At 37.8% G+C, this 18,217-nt stretch overlaps 1 protein-coding gene across 13 annotated transcripts in view; it reads left to right on the top strand.

Annotated features, from left to right (window-relative positions):
* FGD4 (FYVE, RhoGEF and PH domain containing 4) overlaps positions 1–18,217 on the top strand; it is a 243,681-nt gene that overhangs the window by 164,331 nt on the left and 61,133 nt on the right. For all 13 annotated transcript variants that reach the window (XM_086713673.1, XM_086713675.1, XM_086713684.1 and 10 more), the window contains 3 exons: positions 10,390–10,479; positions 12,460–12,605; positions 13,242–13,398. In XM_086713673.1, the coding sequence (XP_086569799.1) occupies positions 10,390–10,479; positions 12,460–12,605; positions 13,242–13,398 (393 nt within the window). The remainder of the gene's footprint in view (positions 1–10,389; positions 10,480–12,459; positions 12,606–13,241; positions 13,399–18,217) is intronic.

The following is an 18,217-nucleotide window of genomic DNA, read 5'->3' as shown; positions in this document are numbered from 1 at the left end:
TTAGCTTGAAGAAAAGTAGGAGAGGTTGCTGGTTGGTTCAGAATAGATGGGAATGGGGTTAGGCAGGGAGGAGTGGCTCTATCTAGGCAGAGGCAGAGTATAGGAAACAAGCAGTGGCAAGTGGATAGATGTCATATTTGTGGGTACTCCTGGCCTCATAATACGAGGCCAGAGGGCCAAAGAATTGAGTGTGAGAATAGGATAGGCTTAAAAAGAAAACGTAAGCTAGGGACAAATTGCAGGCGGTTTGTATGCCTAACCTGTATCTTTTCTCCCCTGAAAACAATGAACAATCCTCATAGGTAATAAAGAAAATGCAGCAAAGCATAGAGAATACAAATCACTCATAGTTCTACTACCCCAGAGAGAGCTGCTTTGATATTTAGCATTCCAACTTATTTTTTTCTGAGCTGATTTTTGGGAGAAAACAATTTCAGTAGCCTAATGTATGGTCATTCTGCATCCTGTTTTGTAGGATTAAACATAGGTGCTTTCCTGTGTTATTTCAAATTTTCCATAAGCCAAATACTGTGTGGCCTCAGAGGCATTTAATTAAAGCATGGAAGTGACATGATTATACATCTGTGGGTTTTAGAAAAAATGAGTCAGATAAAAGGAAAACAGATGGAGCGGAGTTTGCAAGCAACTACAATAATCCAGGTGTGAGAGGATGAGGTCCTGGACAGATGCAGCAGAAGGTTAGGACAAGGAAGAGAGGTTTCTAAGGACCTTCTGATGGAGGTAGGGAATGAGTCATGTTCAACTCCTAGCTTGGGTGAAGTGTCCGTTGGTGTATCACCTACTGAACTACAAGAGAATACAAGGAGTGGCATATTTGGAGGGAAAAAAAAATAGGTTTAGACATACAGAAGTTGAAAGATGTGTGGATTGTCCTCATGAAGATGTCTAAGACAAAAATGGAAACTCTGGAGGCGCCTGGGTGGCTCAGTTGGTTAAGAGTCTGACTTTGGCTCAGGTCATGATCTCATGGTTCGTAAGTTTGAGCCCCCCTTGTTTGGAATTTGCGCTCTCTCTCCCTCTCTCTCTGCTCCTCCCGCACTCAAATAAAACTCAAAAAATGAATACTCTGGAGGTTTTATGGTGTATTGATTAAGGATAAAGACATTAGAATTAAAAGAGATGACTTCAAACCCAATCTTCATCACATACCAGCTAAGTGACCTCGGACATGGTATTTTAACATAATTTGCTAGGCCTTGGTTTCCTAACATGTTAATAATTGAGGTGGAAGACAGGAAGGAAAGCAATTGTGTTTGGAATGATGGGAAGGAGTAGACTTGCTAATTAGGTTAGTTTTGTACTACTGAGTTTATGACACCTGCAGGACATCCATTTGCAGCTATTAATTAGCAAGTGGAAATGTGGGTCTGGAGCTCAGGAAAGAGGGTAAGAATGTAAGAGGATGTACATAAGGGTGTGATTAATACTGCCAAAATAGAATGTGCAGGAACAGGAAGAAGGGCAAAGACTGAGCCCTGGAGAGCACAAACAGAATCAAAAGGGGAACATAGCTGTATGAGAGGAAAAAGAAAAGAGAGCAATGTTATGAGAATCACAGGGTTTGGGGGAGGGGGACATAGGATTATTGGTGAGCTTATGAGGATTGGACATCATAGCAAACTAGCTCAGAGAACCTGGGTAATCAAATTAAACAGACTACGTTTATATTGCACATACACTATGTGCAAGGCACTGCAGAAAATAAAAGAGGAAACAGCTGAAACAGGATTGAGACAAATGATCATTACATAAGATATCTTGAGGCAAGGGAAAAAGGGAACTCAAAGATTAAATCAAGATTCAGAGCAAGGCTAAGAGGATGAATTCCCCGTTAGCATAAATTGAGAAGTCAGGGAGTCTGGAACTCAGAGAAAGAGGTACAGCCTCAAGGGGTGGGGCTTGGAGCTTGAGGACAGTGGAGAAAGCCCTTGTGGTGACTTGTGACTAAGATTCTGAGGGCCAAGGTCAAGGGTAGTGGGCACAATCAGCAGTCTCCCCAGCGTTGCTGAGTGACCTGGAACTCAAGAAGGAGAAGATGGAACTGGCAGTGGGAGTGAGCCGCGGTCTGCGAGTCAACAGTGCCAAGAGAACAAGAAGATAACAGTCAGTGGTGGGGCTTAACAGAATGTTGACATGAACCAGGAGATTTGGGAAAGTGAGGTGCGTGGAGGTCAGGATGCATATTAACGATGCTGTTTGGCATGGGTGTGAGAGAAATGGAAAGGTCAGATCTTAAAAACACAGCAGTCATCATATGTGGCTTAAAAATAAAATAAAAATAAAAAGAGCAATATACAATAACCAGTCAAGAAGACAGGCTCAAGGACCAGAGTCTCTAGGTTTGTAGCCCAGGTTAGCCACTTACAGTTGTAGGACCTCGAGCAGGTCACTTAACGCTCTCTGTAGCTTAGTTTTCTTCATCTGCAACATGGAAATAAGAACCTACCTCACAAGGTTATTACAAGGCATATAGATCATCAAATCGTTGTAGAGGATTTAGAACAGTGCCTTAAAACGTAATGTGAGCTATATATATGTTAAGTAAGCATAAAAGTAAAATCCTGTTTCCTCATTTGTAATTCAAGGGAAACAGACACATGACCTGAAATGTCCCTTAATAGATCCAGAGTTTAGTATATCCTGCCAAGTGAGTGTCCCAGCACCTACCAGTTTGTTTTAAAGTGAGATGCTCCTTTGTGGGAGGCACAGAGGGCATTTTGGCTGACTCTTCCTTTTTAACACAGGTTTCTTATATTTTGTTTGTTTCTCTCCTCTGAGGCCCATAGGTTATTAGCACATAATGCACTCATTTATATGCATAAGGTTTTAACTCCAGGGAATTATCATCAGAAATATTTATAAGTGACCTAATTACTTTGATGCTCTGCCTAGATTTGAGATAGGTTAATTCATTTATTGATTGTGAGCATATATTCTTCCTGATGCATGATCTTTAATTTCTGCAAAAGGCAAAAGACAATTTAATGTATACTAAATTGGATATAAGAAGAACAGAGTTCTCTCTTTGCTACCACTTACTTCCTGTCTGATCTTGTGCAAGTAACTAAATTGTCCTTCTCAGTGTGAGCTCTATTTTGCCCTTTTCCCACCCTATCTCAAAAAGATAGAATGTAAACCTTCAGATTAAACTCTCAGTCACCTGTTCTCCTGTTTAGAATTAAATAAATAGAATAGAGGACATCGGATTGGAAAAACATTGTCGCTGGGTCAAAAGTAGGTTTTGGGGGTGCCTGGCTGGCTCAGGCAGTAGAGCGTGTGACTTTGGATCTTGGGGTTGTGAGTTCCAGCTCCACATTAGGTATAGGGATTACTTAAAAATAAAATCTTAAAAAAAAAAAAAAAAAAAAGAAAGAAAGAAAGTAGGCTTGGACTTTGCTCCCAAAGCTTCCTGAAGGATCATGCTAAGGTAATAGACTATTTATTCTTGTGATACTCTATAATGAAGCCCTGGCAAAGGAATAATGTGCATGGGTCGTAGTGGGTATTCTTTTTCCTATAATGTGAACCTGGTGATAAATTACTTGCTGATTACAAATCTTCCCTGAGAACATATGGCCTTCATTATGGCATTATTACATGATCTTCATTGAACACAAAATCTGTGTTTTATTCCCTTACCTTTCCATTTTCTTGTCCTGCAAATCCCCAGGGAGTTCTCTTCCTTACGAGGCTGTGACAGAGCACGAACTTTATTTTCACAGACCTAGATTTGAATCCTGGCTGAGTCACTTACTTAGCTATATGATTTGGGGCAGGTTACCCATCCTCATTAAGACACTACTTCCTCATCTATAAAGTGAAAGGATAATGATGCCTGCTTCCCAGGAGTATTATGAGGATTCCATTAGCTAATTCATGTGAAACACATGCTAGTGCTTAGCACACAGTAAGTACTCAATAAATAGGGTTGTCACTATCGCTCACTTGTGATACCTTCCCTTGATTTCCCTGTTCCTTAGTATTAATAAGAAAGGATCTATAGAACTCTATAGAATTATGGATTATTGGAATGAAGGTGTCTGACACAAGTTAGAGATTTTAAGATGCTTTTTGAGATGATAGGACAGTTATGTAACATTCAAATATTATTGTGATCTAATTTTAAATTATCACCTGGAGCCACATGGAAGACATTAAAAATGACATATCAAAATTTTCATACAGCTCATGAATTGTAGTAGAGAATCAAGTGTTAATTTCCTAAGTTGACTCATCTTGTTATGAAAGAATGGACTTCAGGGAAAGCAGAAACATGTGTATTCATATAAAGCTACATCTTCCATCTGCAGGGTAGAGTTTAATTAATTGGTAGCAAATATAGGTAGAAACTCCCAGGACCAAGAAACCCAATAACTTATATTACTTTAAATATAACCCGTAATGAATATATGAAAAAAACTATAAGAACTTTTCGTAGTTTTGATTCCATGTTTTTAGAAAAAAAATTCTTCCTGATTAAAATGAAATCATGAGAACATGTACTGAAAAGTTAAATAGCATAGTTGAAGAGTAATAAAGCATGATGTGGGTATCTGGTTCATTTTTATGTAATTGAAGCTTTTGCCCTTAAAGCATCTTGTAGGAAACTCTAATTGTTTATTAACCTTTATGAAGTTCTTTCCAAAATGTCTGCTCCCCTGCTTGGTGGTTCTGAGACATGTGGCAGTGCGTATGGTACTAAGATTTTGAAGAATGAATCTCTGGCTCCACATGAGCATTTTCTGCCTATCCAATAAACGAAGTCTGTGAGCTGCCGTGGGGGCTCTTTGTCTGGGGCTCCTGCCATATGGAAGAGTCGTGCCAAAAGGTCTGAAAAGAGCCGTAGGAGCTGGTGACATCTGTAAATGAGGAGGCAGAACTGACAGTGTAGCACATTCATGAGCCAGCAGGCACACTGACTAATGACCAGGCTGAATCTAGCCTAGTGAGAATGGAGCAGCTCTCTACTGGAAGGTCACTGGGGGTGTGAAGGTGCACAGTCCTAACCTAGGAAGTGCATTAAGCAAGTGTAAGAAGCAGAGAAAAGTAAATTGTGTAATCTCTTACTGTAAGAAGTGTGTATTTTATCTTTTCAGTTTCAATAGTTCAGATGTACTCTATTGCATCTTTATTTGAGGCAATATTCTGAGAATCAGCTTTCAACATAGGAACATAGTGTCATTTACAAGTGAAAAAAATCTTTATATTATAGAGGAATATCAAAGGTAAGATGCTTTTGTAATAGCATATTTATGATTGTTTTTAAAGAGTCAAGCCTGTGTATTAGGTTCCAGTAGAGGCAAATAGGATTGTTTATTAAATCAATATTGTGTAGCCATTACTATTTTCCAAAGAATCACAAGAATATATGACTTAGTGAAGTGCTAAGCACAAAAGTAGCAGTTACATAGTTTTGAAGTGGCAAATAATAAGAAACAACATTAACTTTACCTATTTAACTTTTTATTTAAAAAAAATACCAGCCTACATCTCTAATGTACCAGCAATTTTAAAACAACTTTGTCTGTTATTTAAGCATAAGTCTTGGGGCACCTAGGTGGCTCAGTCAGTGAAGCATCCAACTTTTTGGCTCAGGTCATGATCTCATGGTTTGTGAGCTCGAGCCCCGCATCGGGCTGTGTACTGATAGCATAGATCCTGCTTGGGATTCGGTCTCTCCCTCCCTCTCTCTCTGCCCCTTCTCCCCCCACTCAAAAATAAATAAACAAACCTTAAAAAAAAAAAACTATCTCCTAGAGTAATAGAGCCCCTGGCATGCAGATAGATTCTGTATTTCTCCTTAAATGTAATTCATAGATGAGTTTCAGTAACTAATTTTTTTAAAGTTAGAAGCCATCATATCGTTATATCAAATATGACTGAATCTTCAATACCTGATGATTATTTTTTTAATTTTTTTATGTTTTTATTTATTTATTGTTTTATTTATTTTTTGAAGGAGAGACAGAGCATGAGCAGGGGAGGAGCAGAGAGAGAGGGAGACATAGAATTTGAAGCAGGCTCCAGGCTCTAAGCTGTCAGCACAGAGCCCGACGCGGGGCTTGAACTCACGAACTGCGAGCTCATGACCTGAGCTGAAGTCGGACGCTTAACCAACTGAGCCACCCAGGCGCCCCATTTACCTGATGATTATTACTAAAATGCTGAAAAGCCTGCCATAAATAGAATTTATATTAGAGAAAGATTATATACATTAAAATGCAGAGTAGATACCACATTTCATTTTTAAGTGGATAGCTTGTATTTTGTTAGTCAAAAGAAAATTGGGAAGGGAAAACCCTTGCAGGCACTTTTTATAGTCTTGTTGTTTGTTGCAGAGAAGAGTTTGAGCGAGAGCCAAAGATTTACTGACCAGTGACTTAAAAGCCCAGGCTCTCTTAGATGATTGGAATCTGATTCAGTTACCTTTCAACCGTGTGACTTAGAGCAAGTCACCTGGCCTTTCCAAGCCTTGAAATTTTATTTTGTTGTATGTGTGTGCTGCCAATAAAACAGGAATAATGTACCTATTTTATAGAATTACTGTAAAGATTAGTCAATTTATATAAAATAATTGTAACAGCATCTGGTGCATAACAAGCAGTCAGTGAATAATCGTTAGCTGTTCTTATGGCAACATTGTTGTTTGGATCCATGATTTCCTCACCTCTACCACAAAAGTCCTTAGTAACTTTTCACAAACCTGTGTGCAAGTGATTAAACCGAATGTCAGCGAGTTTACTTTTGCTTAACTTTGTGTTGGTTTTGGCAAGGTCAGGGACCTAACATTAGAAGACCATCTGTGTGGAAGGACACAGCTTTTGCTAATAACTGCTGGTCTCTCCCTTGGATTTTGCAAAATATGACCAGGATACCCACAATTTGCCACATTCAGCTAAAGTGTGATTTAGAGTCAGCAAAAGATCATTTATTATAAGCTTCTGATTTAAGATCCTGTAGGATGTGGAAGACCTCAGGAGTGACTTCATTGCATGGCAATGATAGACAGTTTGACTTGTTGGTTAATGAATTCTCTGACTCATAAAGGATGTATTATTTTATCATGGCACAGACTTTGCTGGATGGTTTTCCTTAAAGGTATTTGTCAAAACCAGAATCAGAACATATGAAAGTGAGTGAGTCACAAAGATACAGTACCACTATTAGAATAAAACAAAGGTCTTGGAAAGAGCAAGTCACTAATACTAATGACATCATGGATGTATCTCAAATGCATTTTGAGAAGTGGAAGAAGCAAGACTCAAAAGGCACATACTGTGTGATTCCATTTATACAACCTTCTGGAAAAGGACAGATCTAATTATTAACAGGAGCAGGTAATAGGAGAGGGGTGGGACCGACTATAGAGACTTAAGTTTTGGTGGAAATGTTCTTTATCTTCATTGTGGTAGTGATATGATTATATTAATCATTTGTCAAAACACTTAGAACTATCCACCAAAAAAAAGGGTGAACCTTACTACTGTAAGTCATATATCAATAAATCTGGCTTACAAAAACACAAATGCCTTATAGTATTGATGCAGGTCAGTATTTCTTTTGAGTATGTTGAATATACATTTATCTTCCTCTGAAATGTTGATATATTTCTTATATATTCACTACATATTTGTGTTCTCTTATTATAGGTTTGGAAGTCACATTTTCAGCTCATTATTTTCTCCTCTATAAGTAGTAATTGTTTAAAAATTACTTGAGACTTTTTCAGTCGTGCAGAATATACCCCATGTTTCATAGTATTTCAGTTTTCCATATTAATGAGGATGCTTCTAACACAAATAACACCAGTAACGCTCAACCTGGCTTAAATAATAAGGAAGTTTATTAACTTCATCTCTGTGGTTATGGGGTGGCTGCCCATAGCACTCAAGTCTACAGGTACCCTTATTTACATGGAGCATGGAAGAGAAATTTCTTTTTCTATGGCTCTTCCTTAAGAGTAGAAAGTCCTAGTGCATATTCCCTCATGTCTCATTGGTTCTTGAACCAATCACTGTATATTCTTGATTATTACACCAGTTCAGACCCACCTTTTGATCTGGGGAATGAGGATAGTTTCTCCAAAGGGAAGGCCACCTAGTAGTAAGGTAGATATACTAACCAAATCTGGATATCATTAAGAAATAGAGGGAAAAGATGTCAAACAGACAGACAACAATGCTAGTACTTTACCCTGAATTGATCGTTTAACCAAAACCTTGGCTAGCTGCGGGATTTAATGACAATATAGTTTTTATTTCAGTATTTTTGAGACCACAAATTATTTTAACAGTATTATGTTACTTTACCTAAAGCCTTCACATAAAAATACTTCATTTCAGTGCTACTGTAATAAGCAACATGGTAACCTCATATGTTGAACACGATGAAGCATGCTATACAGTATAATAGCATTTTATACACAGTTTTAAATGTAGCCTTTACACAAACTAGGCACTGGTTTGAAATATGCTTTGTTCTCCTTTGGTGCAGAGTTATTACTAAACCTTTACTATGCTTCGTACTTGCCTACAATGAAAAGGGTACTTCAGCAAAGTAGCTAGGTAGAAATTTCTCAACAAACAGATGTATAAAATAGAAAATGAGTTCTAATAGGACCAAGTTCAAGAGCTCTGGGTAGTTGAAGAAGGCTCCATGGACAAGGAATAAAAATTCAGCAGCCCATCCCCCCAAAAAAAGTATGTCTTCAATACTGAGAGAGATAAAGCAAGAATATATGCCATGCAGAGAGGATGGAAAGAAAAAAGGTTTGGGAATGACCATGGACACATTTGGATAATGGTGGGTTAGATTCATGTGTTTGGAGGGAAGGGTGCCTGCAAAGATACAATGGGAAAGAAGTCTGAGACAATGAGTAGAGATGAGATTTGAACAGCCCTGAATTATACATAGTCTGGCTGTTATCCCACTGGTGAAAGGAGGACTGTTGGGGCACCTGGGTGACTCATTCGGTTAAGTGTCCGACTTTGGCTTAGGTCATGATCTCATGTCTCGTGGGTTTGAGCCCCATATCAGGCTCTGTGCTGACAGCTCAGAACCTGGAGCCTGCTTCAGATTCTGTGTCTTCCTCTCTCTGCCCCTCCGCACTCACACACGTGTGCTCTCTCCTCCCTCTCAAAAATAAATAAACATTTTAAAAAATTTAAAAAAAGAAAGGAGGGCTGTTAAACGTTTTCTTTCTATGGAAAGTAGAATGATCTTGGCAAAGCAGAGTTGGAAAGATTGCTTATACAACCGCATACAAGGTGTGTTAGAGCCAAAAAGTAGTAGAATCACATCAAAATGGGAGTTCTTGATTAGCCTGGGTTTGAGATACTGTATGAGCAAAACCAGGCGGCAGTGATGAGAATTAAAGGGATGGTTGCTAAAGACATAGTATGAGTAGACATTCGTAGCCAGCTGGATTTTATGGCAGGGAGCTACGTTTACAGTGATTCAAGGTACCAAAGGCAGATGACTGGAAAAGGATGGAACCATTGCCAGGCTGGTAAAGTTCCAGTGGGGTGGAGTTGGGAGGTGATAGGATAGAGGCTTTCCTGAAAAAATGAGTTTGGTCTTACATTGACAGCATGTCAGAGTGGTAATAAATGTCCAACAATAGGAATGTGTGATTGCTACTCATTCATTTATTCAGCAATATTTTATCAAACGCCAGTATTTTATTGAAGCACTGTATTAGACAGGAGGGTTACCAAGTTACCGAGAAAAAAAGTGTTCCCATTCTCACAGAACTAGCAAAGCTCTACAAATACATTTAGGGGCCAAGTAAACATACACTGAGGAAATAATAAAATGTTTGTTTTTAATTTAATATAATATGGGTAGAGAGAGGAGGAGGGCATAGATGAAACAATATTAACAATGAGTTGATAGTTACTGAATCTCATTGATAGATATTTGCTGGTTCATTTTACTCTTTACTCATATATGATTGAAATTTTTCCTAATGTTTTTTTTTAAAAAGGCAAAAAGTTAGATGCATAGAGCTAATAATTAGACAAATTATCTGAAAGAGTGTTGAAATCATTTCTGAAGAGTAGCCTGAGAGAGACAGGGAGAAAATGAGCCAAATTTAGTGTCTGAGAAACATAAAAGGTGTTTCAAGGGCAAAATAGATGATACTGTTGATTTTGACAGAAGCTAAAGAAGTCGTTATAGGTTAAATCTAGCAGAATGCTTATTTTTAATTTTGTTCATTTCTGGTTGGGTGGTCCTTCATGGCTGAAAGGAATTGGGTAGCTGAGAAGCTTGAGAAAACTGTTTTGACCATTTGATAAGGTGTTTATTACTTGAAAAGTCTTGTCTAAGTTTTATTTCCTAATATGTGGATATCTATTCTATTTTTAGGAAACTAATGAACAAAAACTTCACAAAATAGCCAACGAACTTTTGCTTACAGAAAGAGCTTATGTCAACCGACTTGACCTCTTAGATAAGGTAATATTTTCCCATTCAGGATTATTTTATTTTTTGGCATTATATATCATTTTTAGTAAAGGGGCTTTAGAAACTACTGGATGGGCATAACTGTTTTTTTGCCAGTGAAAGCTTTTTCTTCAAGGAAATCTTTAGGATTTTTAGCTTTGTCAGTGAATGCACTAGACATAAAGGTTTTTCAGTTCATAAAAAGCAGATTCAAGGACTCTCTGTATGAGTCACAAAATGCCTTTATCTTTCATCCCTAAACACTAGTCTGTTTCGTGACCATTTATTATGATCCTAAAGCCATGTTCCCATTATAATCTAAATAAGAGATTGGTGATTCTAATGCCTGCATGAATATGTCATTGATTCTGTTTGTCTCATGTGCTGTTCAGACCCATGTGAGTCATCTGAATTGATGGAGTAATAGGGCCAGAAGGCATTTTGAGCGTTCACTTGTTCAAGCTTGTAGGAGACATCTAATATAGTGCCTGGCGTAAAGTTGCACAGTCAATATTTGTTAGAAATGGCATTCAGAGTACTTTATCACATTTTGTACTTTCGTCATGTTGGGGCCTTGAGTATCATTTTAAATATACATTACAAAGAATCGCTTAAAAATTATTAAGGCTTCTTAATATTGTTTTAGTGATAAAAGAACAAGATAACTGGTAAATTGCTCATATAGACCCCTCTTATTAGAAGAGAAAGTTGCCATGTTTGAGTACTAACTATAAGAAGAATTATCTCACTTCTGTCATTGGAAAACTGGAACTTCATGGGAACAGGCCATCCTGGGTATGCCTCCTTATCATTGGTTCCTAGAGTGGACTATGGCCCCGTCAGATGAGCCTTAAGGGGCCACATTAAGGCTTCTGTCCTTTGAAATAATGAGTTTGTGTCTTAAACACTCACTTTCCAAAGAATTTCACTGTAAGTCAGTCAATTCATGTGTTTGTATGTTTGAAACAATTTCCCCTCAGGGGAATACAGACCAGAAACGTTAAGTATTCCTATTGTGGAGACATGTCTTTTCCTCTTACAAGTTTTGTGTTTTTTTTGTCTTCGTTCTTTTTTGTTATTTTAGCCATATTAGCTTGTCAGCTACTGTTGCTGACCTTTTTAGAATTTTAGAGTCTTAATTACTTAAAATATCCTATCTGTTGGAGTCTCTAAGGACATGATTTTGTGTTCTTTTTGCCTCCCAAGAAAATGCAGTGGAGGTGAATTTAGAAAATTAACAACCATCTGGACATTTGAAGGAACAGACTTCCTTCTGCCTACATTTAACAGAATGGCAATTAAGAGGTATAGTAGCCATAGTGTAGAATAGCTAAGAGTGCAGTTTTTTAAAAAGTATCTTTAAGATACCATTGTTATGTACAGGAGAAGATCTTTGTACCCTTTTATAAGTGTTTAAGTTATCTTGCATTATTACTTACTAAAAAGCAAGTAAACATCTGTGAACTGAAATATTCTTTTATTCATCCACTGGCCAGATATTAAGCACCTGTTCTTCTGTGGGAACTAAATTATGATGGCCTCCCTTCCCAAGGGGGCAGACAGTTTTAATAGGGAAGGTGAGATTTAGGCCCACAAATTACAATAAAGGACAATACTGTCAAAGTCATTCAAAACATAAAGAAGAGTGAAAAATACCACCAAAAATTATTAATTTAGATAAAATTTTCCTTCCATGTCTAACTCTACTTATAGATTGAAGTAAATCCTTTTACCTCAATTAGAAATTTTCTGGCGTAGAAGAGGTTAATATCTCCAAAACGGAGGGAGAGCCTAAGTTAGAGTCAACTTTTCTAATTCTAACTCCTGGTTCTTCTCAATCAAAGCATATACTCATCCATTTCAAAAATGATTGATTTCTTGATTCATGAACTTTTTCATTCAATAAGTTACTAAGAGCCCACTATGCCTAGCCCAGTGCTAGGTGGTTAACCAGTAAATTTGAAGTAACGTTTGCTTTATTCTCTTATTCAGGTATTTTACTGCAAATTATTGGAAGAAGCAAATCGAGGCTCATTTTCAGCAGAGATGGTGAATAAAATCTTTTCTAATATTTCATCAATAAATGTCTTCCATAGTAAATTCCTATTGCCAGAGCTGGAAAAACGAATGCAAGAATGGTAAGAGGAATAGATGGCCAACGATTTGTCCAAGGCAGTCATATTAGATGCTGTGTTATTTGCTTATAAATGGAAACAACAATGCTACACAGAGCTATAGCCAAACATCTGTGTTAAATTTGTATGGTAAAGAAGTTGTGGTACATTTTTAGCTTTGGTTTAAAAGGATTTCATCTCTGCTCTCTAAACTATCTTTTGATTAGTGGAGACAAGATTCCAGGGTAATCTGGAGCTTTAAAAACTCCATAGTTTTTCATTCCTAAAGTCCCTTTAAAAAGGTCCTGCTTCAGGGACGCCTGGGTGGCTCAGTCGGTTAAGCGTCCAACTTTGGCTCAGGTCATGATCTCACAGTTCGTGAGTTCAAGCCCCACATTGGGCTCTGTGCTGACAGCTCAGAGTGTGGAGCCCCCTTCAGATTCTGTCTCCATCTTTCTCTCCTCCTCCCCCACTCGTGCTCTTTCTCTCAAAAATAAACTTAAAAAAAAAAAGGCGCTGCTTTATTCTCTACCAATCTCATAGCAAGGTGGATCTGATCAAGCAAAGAATGTGTATACACAGTGATCACTTCATTTGAAGTCCTATTAATTCACTTACTCTATAAGAAATCTTAATGACTTGTTTCTGTATTTTATACAGGGAAACTACCCCTAGAATTGGTGACATCCTTCAGAAATTGGCACCATTCCTTAAGATGTATGGAGAATATGTGAAAGGATTTGATAATGCAATGGAATTGGTTAAAAACATGACAGAGCGTATCCCCCAGTTCAAATCAGTAGTTGAAGAAATTCAGGTAATTGGACTCTTGTTCAAGGCTATGAATTATTTTCCTATACAAATCATAAGGTCTTCTAGATCTAAAGTTTAGTTTGAGACATCTGTCTGAGACCACCAAATTCCATGTTATTCTGAATGATGTAAAAATCATCTATGCAGAATTAATGTATTTATCGAGCACATGCCATGCGCTGAGCAGTAAATTCTCCATTTGCTTTTGAGACCAGGAGAGTAAAGCTTTTATAAAGATTCACATGGATTTACAAAGTGATTTCCCATTCGGGTCTGTGACTCTCTTGCTTTCTTTCAGAGGTTAAGATGATGCAATGAATATAAAAAATGATTGCCATAAACCTGACATTTTGCAGACATTATTATTCTGTGTGTGTGTGTGTGTGTGTGTGTGTGTGTGTGTATGCATGTGACTTTACATATGTGTCCTGACTTTTTTTCAGTTGTGCCAAACCTGGATAACATATTTTAGATAACTCCATAGTGATTTCTATTTGATTCTCTAGTCAAAGGTGTTAATAACTTGATAGTTTAAATGTTGAAAAGGAATTCTTGAGATCACATAAGGTCCTTGGGGTGAGGATTCTGCTGCTCTTTCTCTGCTTTCTTTTGTGCTATACAAATATTTTTATTTACCATTTTAATTCCTCTAAATTTTAAATGTTTTTTTCCTACTGTTTGTTGGAGGAATTATAATATGCATCTTAATTTACCACAATCTACTTCAGGTTAATGCTAATATTAATTCTAATAAAATACAGGCATTTTGCTCCATCGTAGCTCAGTTCCTCCATGCTCCATGCTTTTAGTATCATATACATTACCTTTATATAGGTTTTAAATTCAATAATACAGTGATATAATTATTATTTTGTATAATTTTGTATCTTTGAAAGAAGAGAGGATATAAGAAAAAATGTACCAAAAAAAATTATTAACCCATATATTTACCATTTCTAGAGTAAGTTCCTTTCTACAAAGGGTGTTAAATATTTTAGGTTACGTGGGTGGCTCAGTCAGTTAAGCATCCAACTTCGGCTCAGGTCATGATCTCATGGTTTGTGAGTTTGAGCCCCACATCGGGTTCTGTGCTGACAACTCAGAGCCTGGAGCCTGCTTTGGATTCTGTGCCTCCCCCCCCCCCCCCCCCCCCCCACTGCTCACACACACACTCTCTGTATCTCAAAAATAAATAAACTTTAAAAATTTTAAAAGAAAAGTGATAAATGTTTCTTACAAGGCAGAGATTGGATAGTAACAAATTTTCTTGGTCTTTTTTTGGGAAAATCTTTATTTTTTTTCTTCACTACTGAATTGATAGTGTTGCTAGATACAGAATCTGGGTTAATAGGTTTTTTTTTCTTTCAGCAAAATGAATGTCATTCACTGTACTCTGTCCTCTGTTGTTTCATATGGGAAGTTATTAATTATATTATTTCCTGTATGTGCTGAATTGCTTTTTTCTTGCTATTTTCAAATTTATCTCTTTGCTTTTTTCTTTCAACAGTATGTATCTAATGTAAATCTTTCTATATTTATCTTGCTTAGGATTGAATTTCTGGGATGTGTAGGGTTTTTTTTTAATTAATTTGAGAAGTTTTCAGCCATTATTTCTTCAAATAATTTGCTCCAAGTACACATATGTTGGTGTTCTTGATGTTATTCTACAAGTTTCTGAGACTATTCATTTTTCTTCAGTCTTTTTTCTGTTCTCCGGATTGTATAATTTCTATTAATCTTTCTTTGAATTCATTTTTTTCATTTTTTTCATTTTTTTAATATTTATTTTTGAGAGAGACAGTGAGAGTGAGCAGCGGAGGGACAGAGAGACAGGGGCAGAGGATCCGAACCAGGCTCTGTGCTGACAGCAGCCAGCCTGATGCATGAGATCATGACCTGAGCCAAAGTCTGGTACTCAACTGACTGAGCCACCCAGGCACTCTGATTTTTTCTTCTGCCATCTGGAATCTGCTGTTGAGTTCCGGCAGTGCATTTTTCATCCCGGCTATTGTATGGTTCAACTCCAGAATTTCCATTGGTTCTTTTTATAACACCTGTTTCCTCCTTGAAAGTTGCTATTTGTGCATTCATTATTGTTACACTTTTCATGTTTTTCAACTACAATTTCCTTTAATTCTTTGAATGTTTTTATAATAGCTACGCTGAAGTCTTTGTCGCCCATATCCAGTATCTGTGTTCAGAGACAGTTTCTTTTGATTGCCTTTTTTCTTCAGTATAGGTAACAGTTTACTATTTCTCTGAATGTCTCTTTTTTGTTGTTGTTGTTGTTGTTGTTGAATACTGGACATTTTAGATAACCTATTGTAGCAACTCCAGATTTTGCTTTCCCCCACTGAAAGTGGCTTTGGTTACTTTCGTTTGTTTAGTAACTTGCTTATACTAAATCTATAAAATCTGTCTCTCTTCTGGTATGCTGTTGCCAATGTCTCTATTCAGTTTTTTTGTTTAATATTCATGTGTGTGTATGTGATCCCAGTTTTGTAGGGATTACCCCTATGTCTGTGTAGGTTAGGGGTCAAACAGTTATTGAACAGAGATGATTAACTACCTAGAGCCAGTACACTTCTGTACTCTGCTGATGGACCTGTCTATGCATAGGGGAGCACATTTAAAGATCTGACCATTTCCAAGTCCACTGGACCCTTTTACATCTCCTCAGGACGAGTTCACAGCCTCAGGGTGGCCAGGAGACTGTGCTGAGTCAAGCTGTCTTCAGTCTCTGCTGATCATCTACAGAGCCTCAGCCAAGAAAATTATCTGCTCCCCTTCCCCAACACACAACCACAGCTTCAGCCCAGTGAAGCCTTTGGTCTTCTCCACTTGCCCACCTCAGAACTATTCACTTTCACCAACAGTGTTCCTGGATGTGTGCCTCGCCCACCATTCCAAATCTAATAATATGAGCCCTCTTGAACTTTAGCAGAGACACTGCCAGTCCCACCCCTGCTGAACCTTTCGGTCATTGAAACTTCCTTTGTTAGGGGAGGAATGGGTACGGCCTCAGGCCAGAATGCCACAAATTCTCACTGTTCTTACCCAAAGGTCAACAATTTTCAAAGCATAAATACTTTTCAGATCGTTCTATGCCTTTCATCAGTTTCCAAAGTACCAAAATGGTCGTTTTATCAGTTTTATCCCCCTTTCTAGTTGCGTTTTCCAGGGGGGGATTTTGCTAGTCTGCTCTGTCAGCCGTAACCAAAAGTCCTGCCTCTTCCCATTTACTCTTTCTTTTTCTTCTCTCATCATTAAGCACTCATCTACCTTTCTGAATACTGGCTCCTTTGATTCTTTTACTAGCCCCTTTTACTTATACTGAAATGTGGACAGAGTACAAGAATGTGGCCCTTCACATTCTTTTCAACCTTCACACCCTCTGTGATGTCACATGTTCCTGAGGCTTTAACCATCATGTCCTACAGATGCCTGTAGGGTCATTTATCTAGTCTGTTTCCTGCCTCTAAACTGTCATTGCACCTTGTTGAATGCTGGTTACACAACTCTGTATCAACATTTTGCTATCAAAACAAAGTCAACATGGGGGCGCCTGGGTGGCGCAGTCGGTTAAGCGTCCGACTTCAGCCAGGTCACGATCTTGCCGTCCGCGAGTTCGAGCCCCGCGTCAGGCTCTGGGCTGATGGCTCAGAGCCTGGAGCCTGTTTCCGATTCTGTGTCTCCCTCTCTCTCTGCCCCTCCCCCGTTCATGCTCTGTCTCTCTCTGTCGCAAAAATAAATAAACGTTGAAAAAAAAAAAAAAAAAAAAACAAAGTCAACATGTTCCATTCCTGCCTTTAGCGCCCAAGTACTTTTTCCATCTTGATTTTTTGTGCCTTATACAGAGTAGCTTGTGGTTATGTGATTATTAGAACAAATATTTTCTCGTTCACCAGAGTTTGATAAATTAACTTTATCTTTCGTCACTTTTCCTCATTCTCTGTGCATTAATTTGCCTGTGAAACAGCATACTGAAGATGTTTAGTATGTTTACTGCATAGTAAGTGTTCACTAAATGATGGTGGTGATAGTGGCCATTACTGTTTTATGAAATCTTTAAAATTCTATCTCTGAAATATCAGTCTTCTCCCTAGTATGAGGCATTGTTGAGGTGTTGAAAAGAGTAGTGGACTGGGAATCAACTGAGTTTAGGATTCTAGTTTGCCACTTAGTCATGGGACCTTAGATGACTTTAACTTCTCTGAGCCACGGTTTCTTCATGTAAAAATGTGGGGATCGGTAATATTTTCTATATTTCATAGATATATAATATTATATATTATAGGCTTGGAGAAAATCAAATGAGATGACTAAACTTATAACATTAATATTCTACACTTTATTAAGTAAAGTTATGATTTCCTCAGCTTCCATGGTGATTTCAGACTCTATACTTTTTTTCTGGTCTACAATAATCCCTTCCAAACTAATATCCCCACATCTCCCCACTGCAGTAGGTTAAGTCACACTGCAGTAAGTTAATGTTAACACATCTCAAATCTAATGCTATTGCTCTCCTACACGAAAACCTGCATTAGATGAAGCAAGTCTAAATAATTCACCTTGACTTAATTACCCCAGATTACCTGTTCTTCCTCAGCCCGTTTCCCCATACATATCTTATTGCCAACAAAACTCAACATGTTTCATGCCTGACTGTTGTTCTCCAAGGTCCCTCTTCCTGCCCTTCGACCCTGGTCTTCACTTCCCTTTGCACCAGCAGCTGTCCTTATCAGAGTTCATGTTGAATGCTCTCTTGTCTGTGAATGCTTTAGTTTCTTGTTTGCTTTGAATGCAAACATCATGTCTTA

Source organism: Puma concolor, chromosome B4, assembly GCF_028749965.1.
Source record: "Puma concolor isolate L17-30 chromosome B4, mPumCon1.1.hap2, whole genome shotgun sequence".
Classification (NCBI taxonomy): domain Eukaryota; kingdom Metazoa; phylum Chordata; class Mammalia; order Carnivora; family Felidae; genus Puma; species Puma concolor.
The sequence above is the reverse complement of the archived record's forward strand: the minus strand, read 5'-3'. Positions and strand labels throughout refer to the sequence as shown.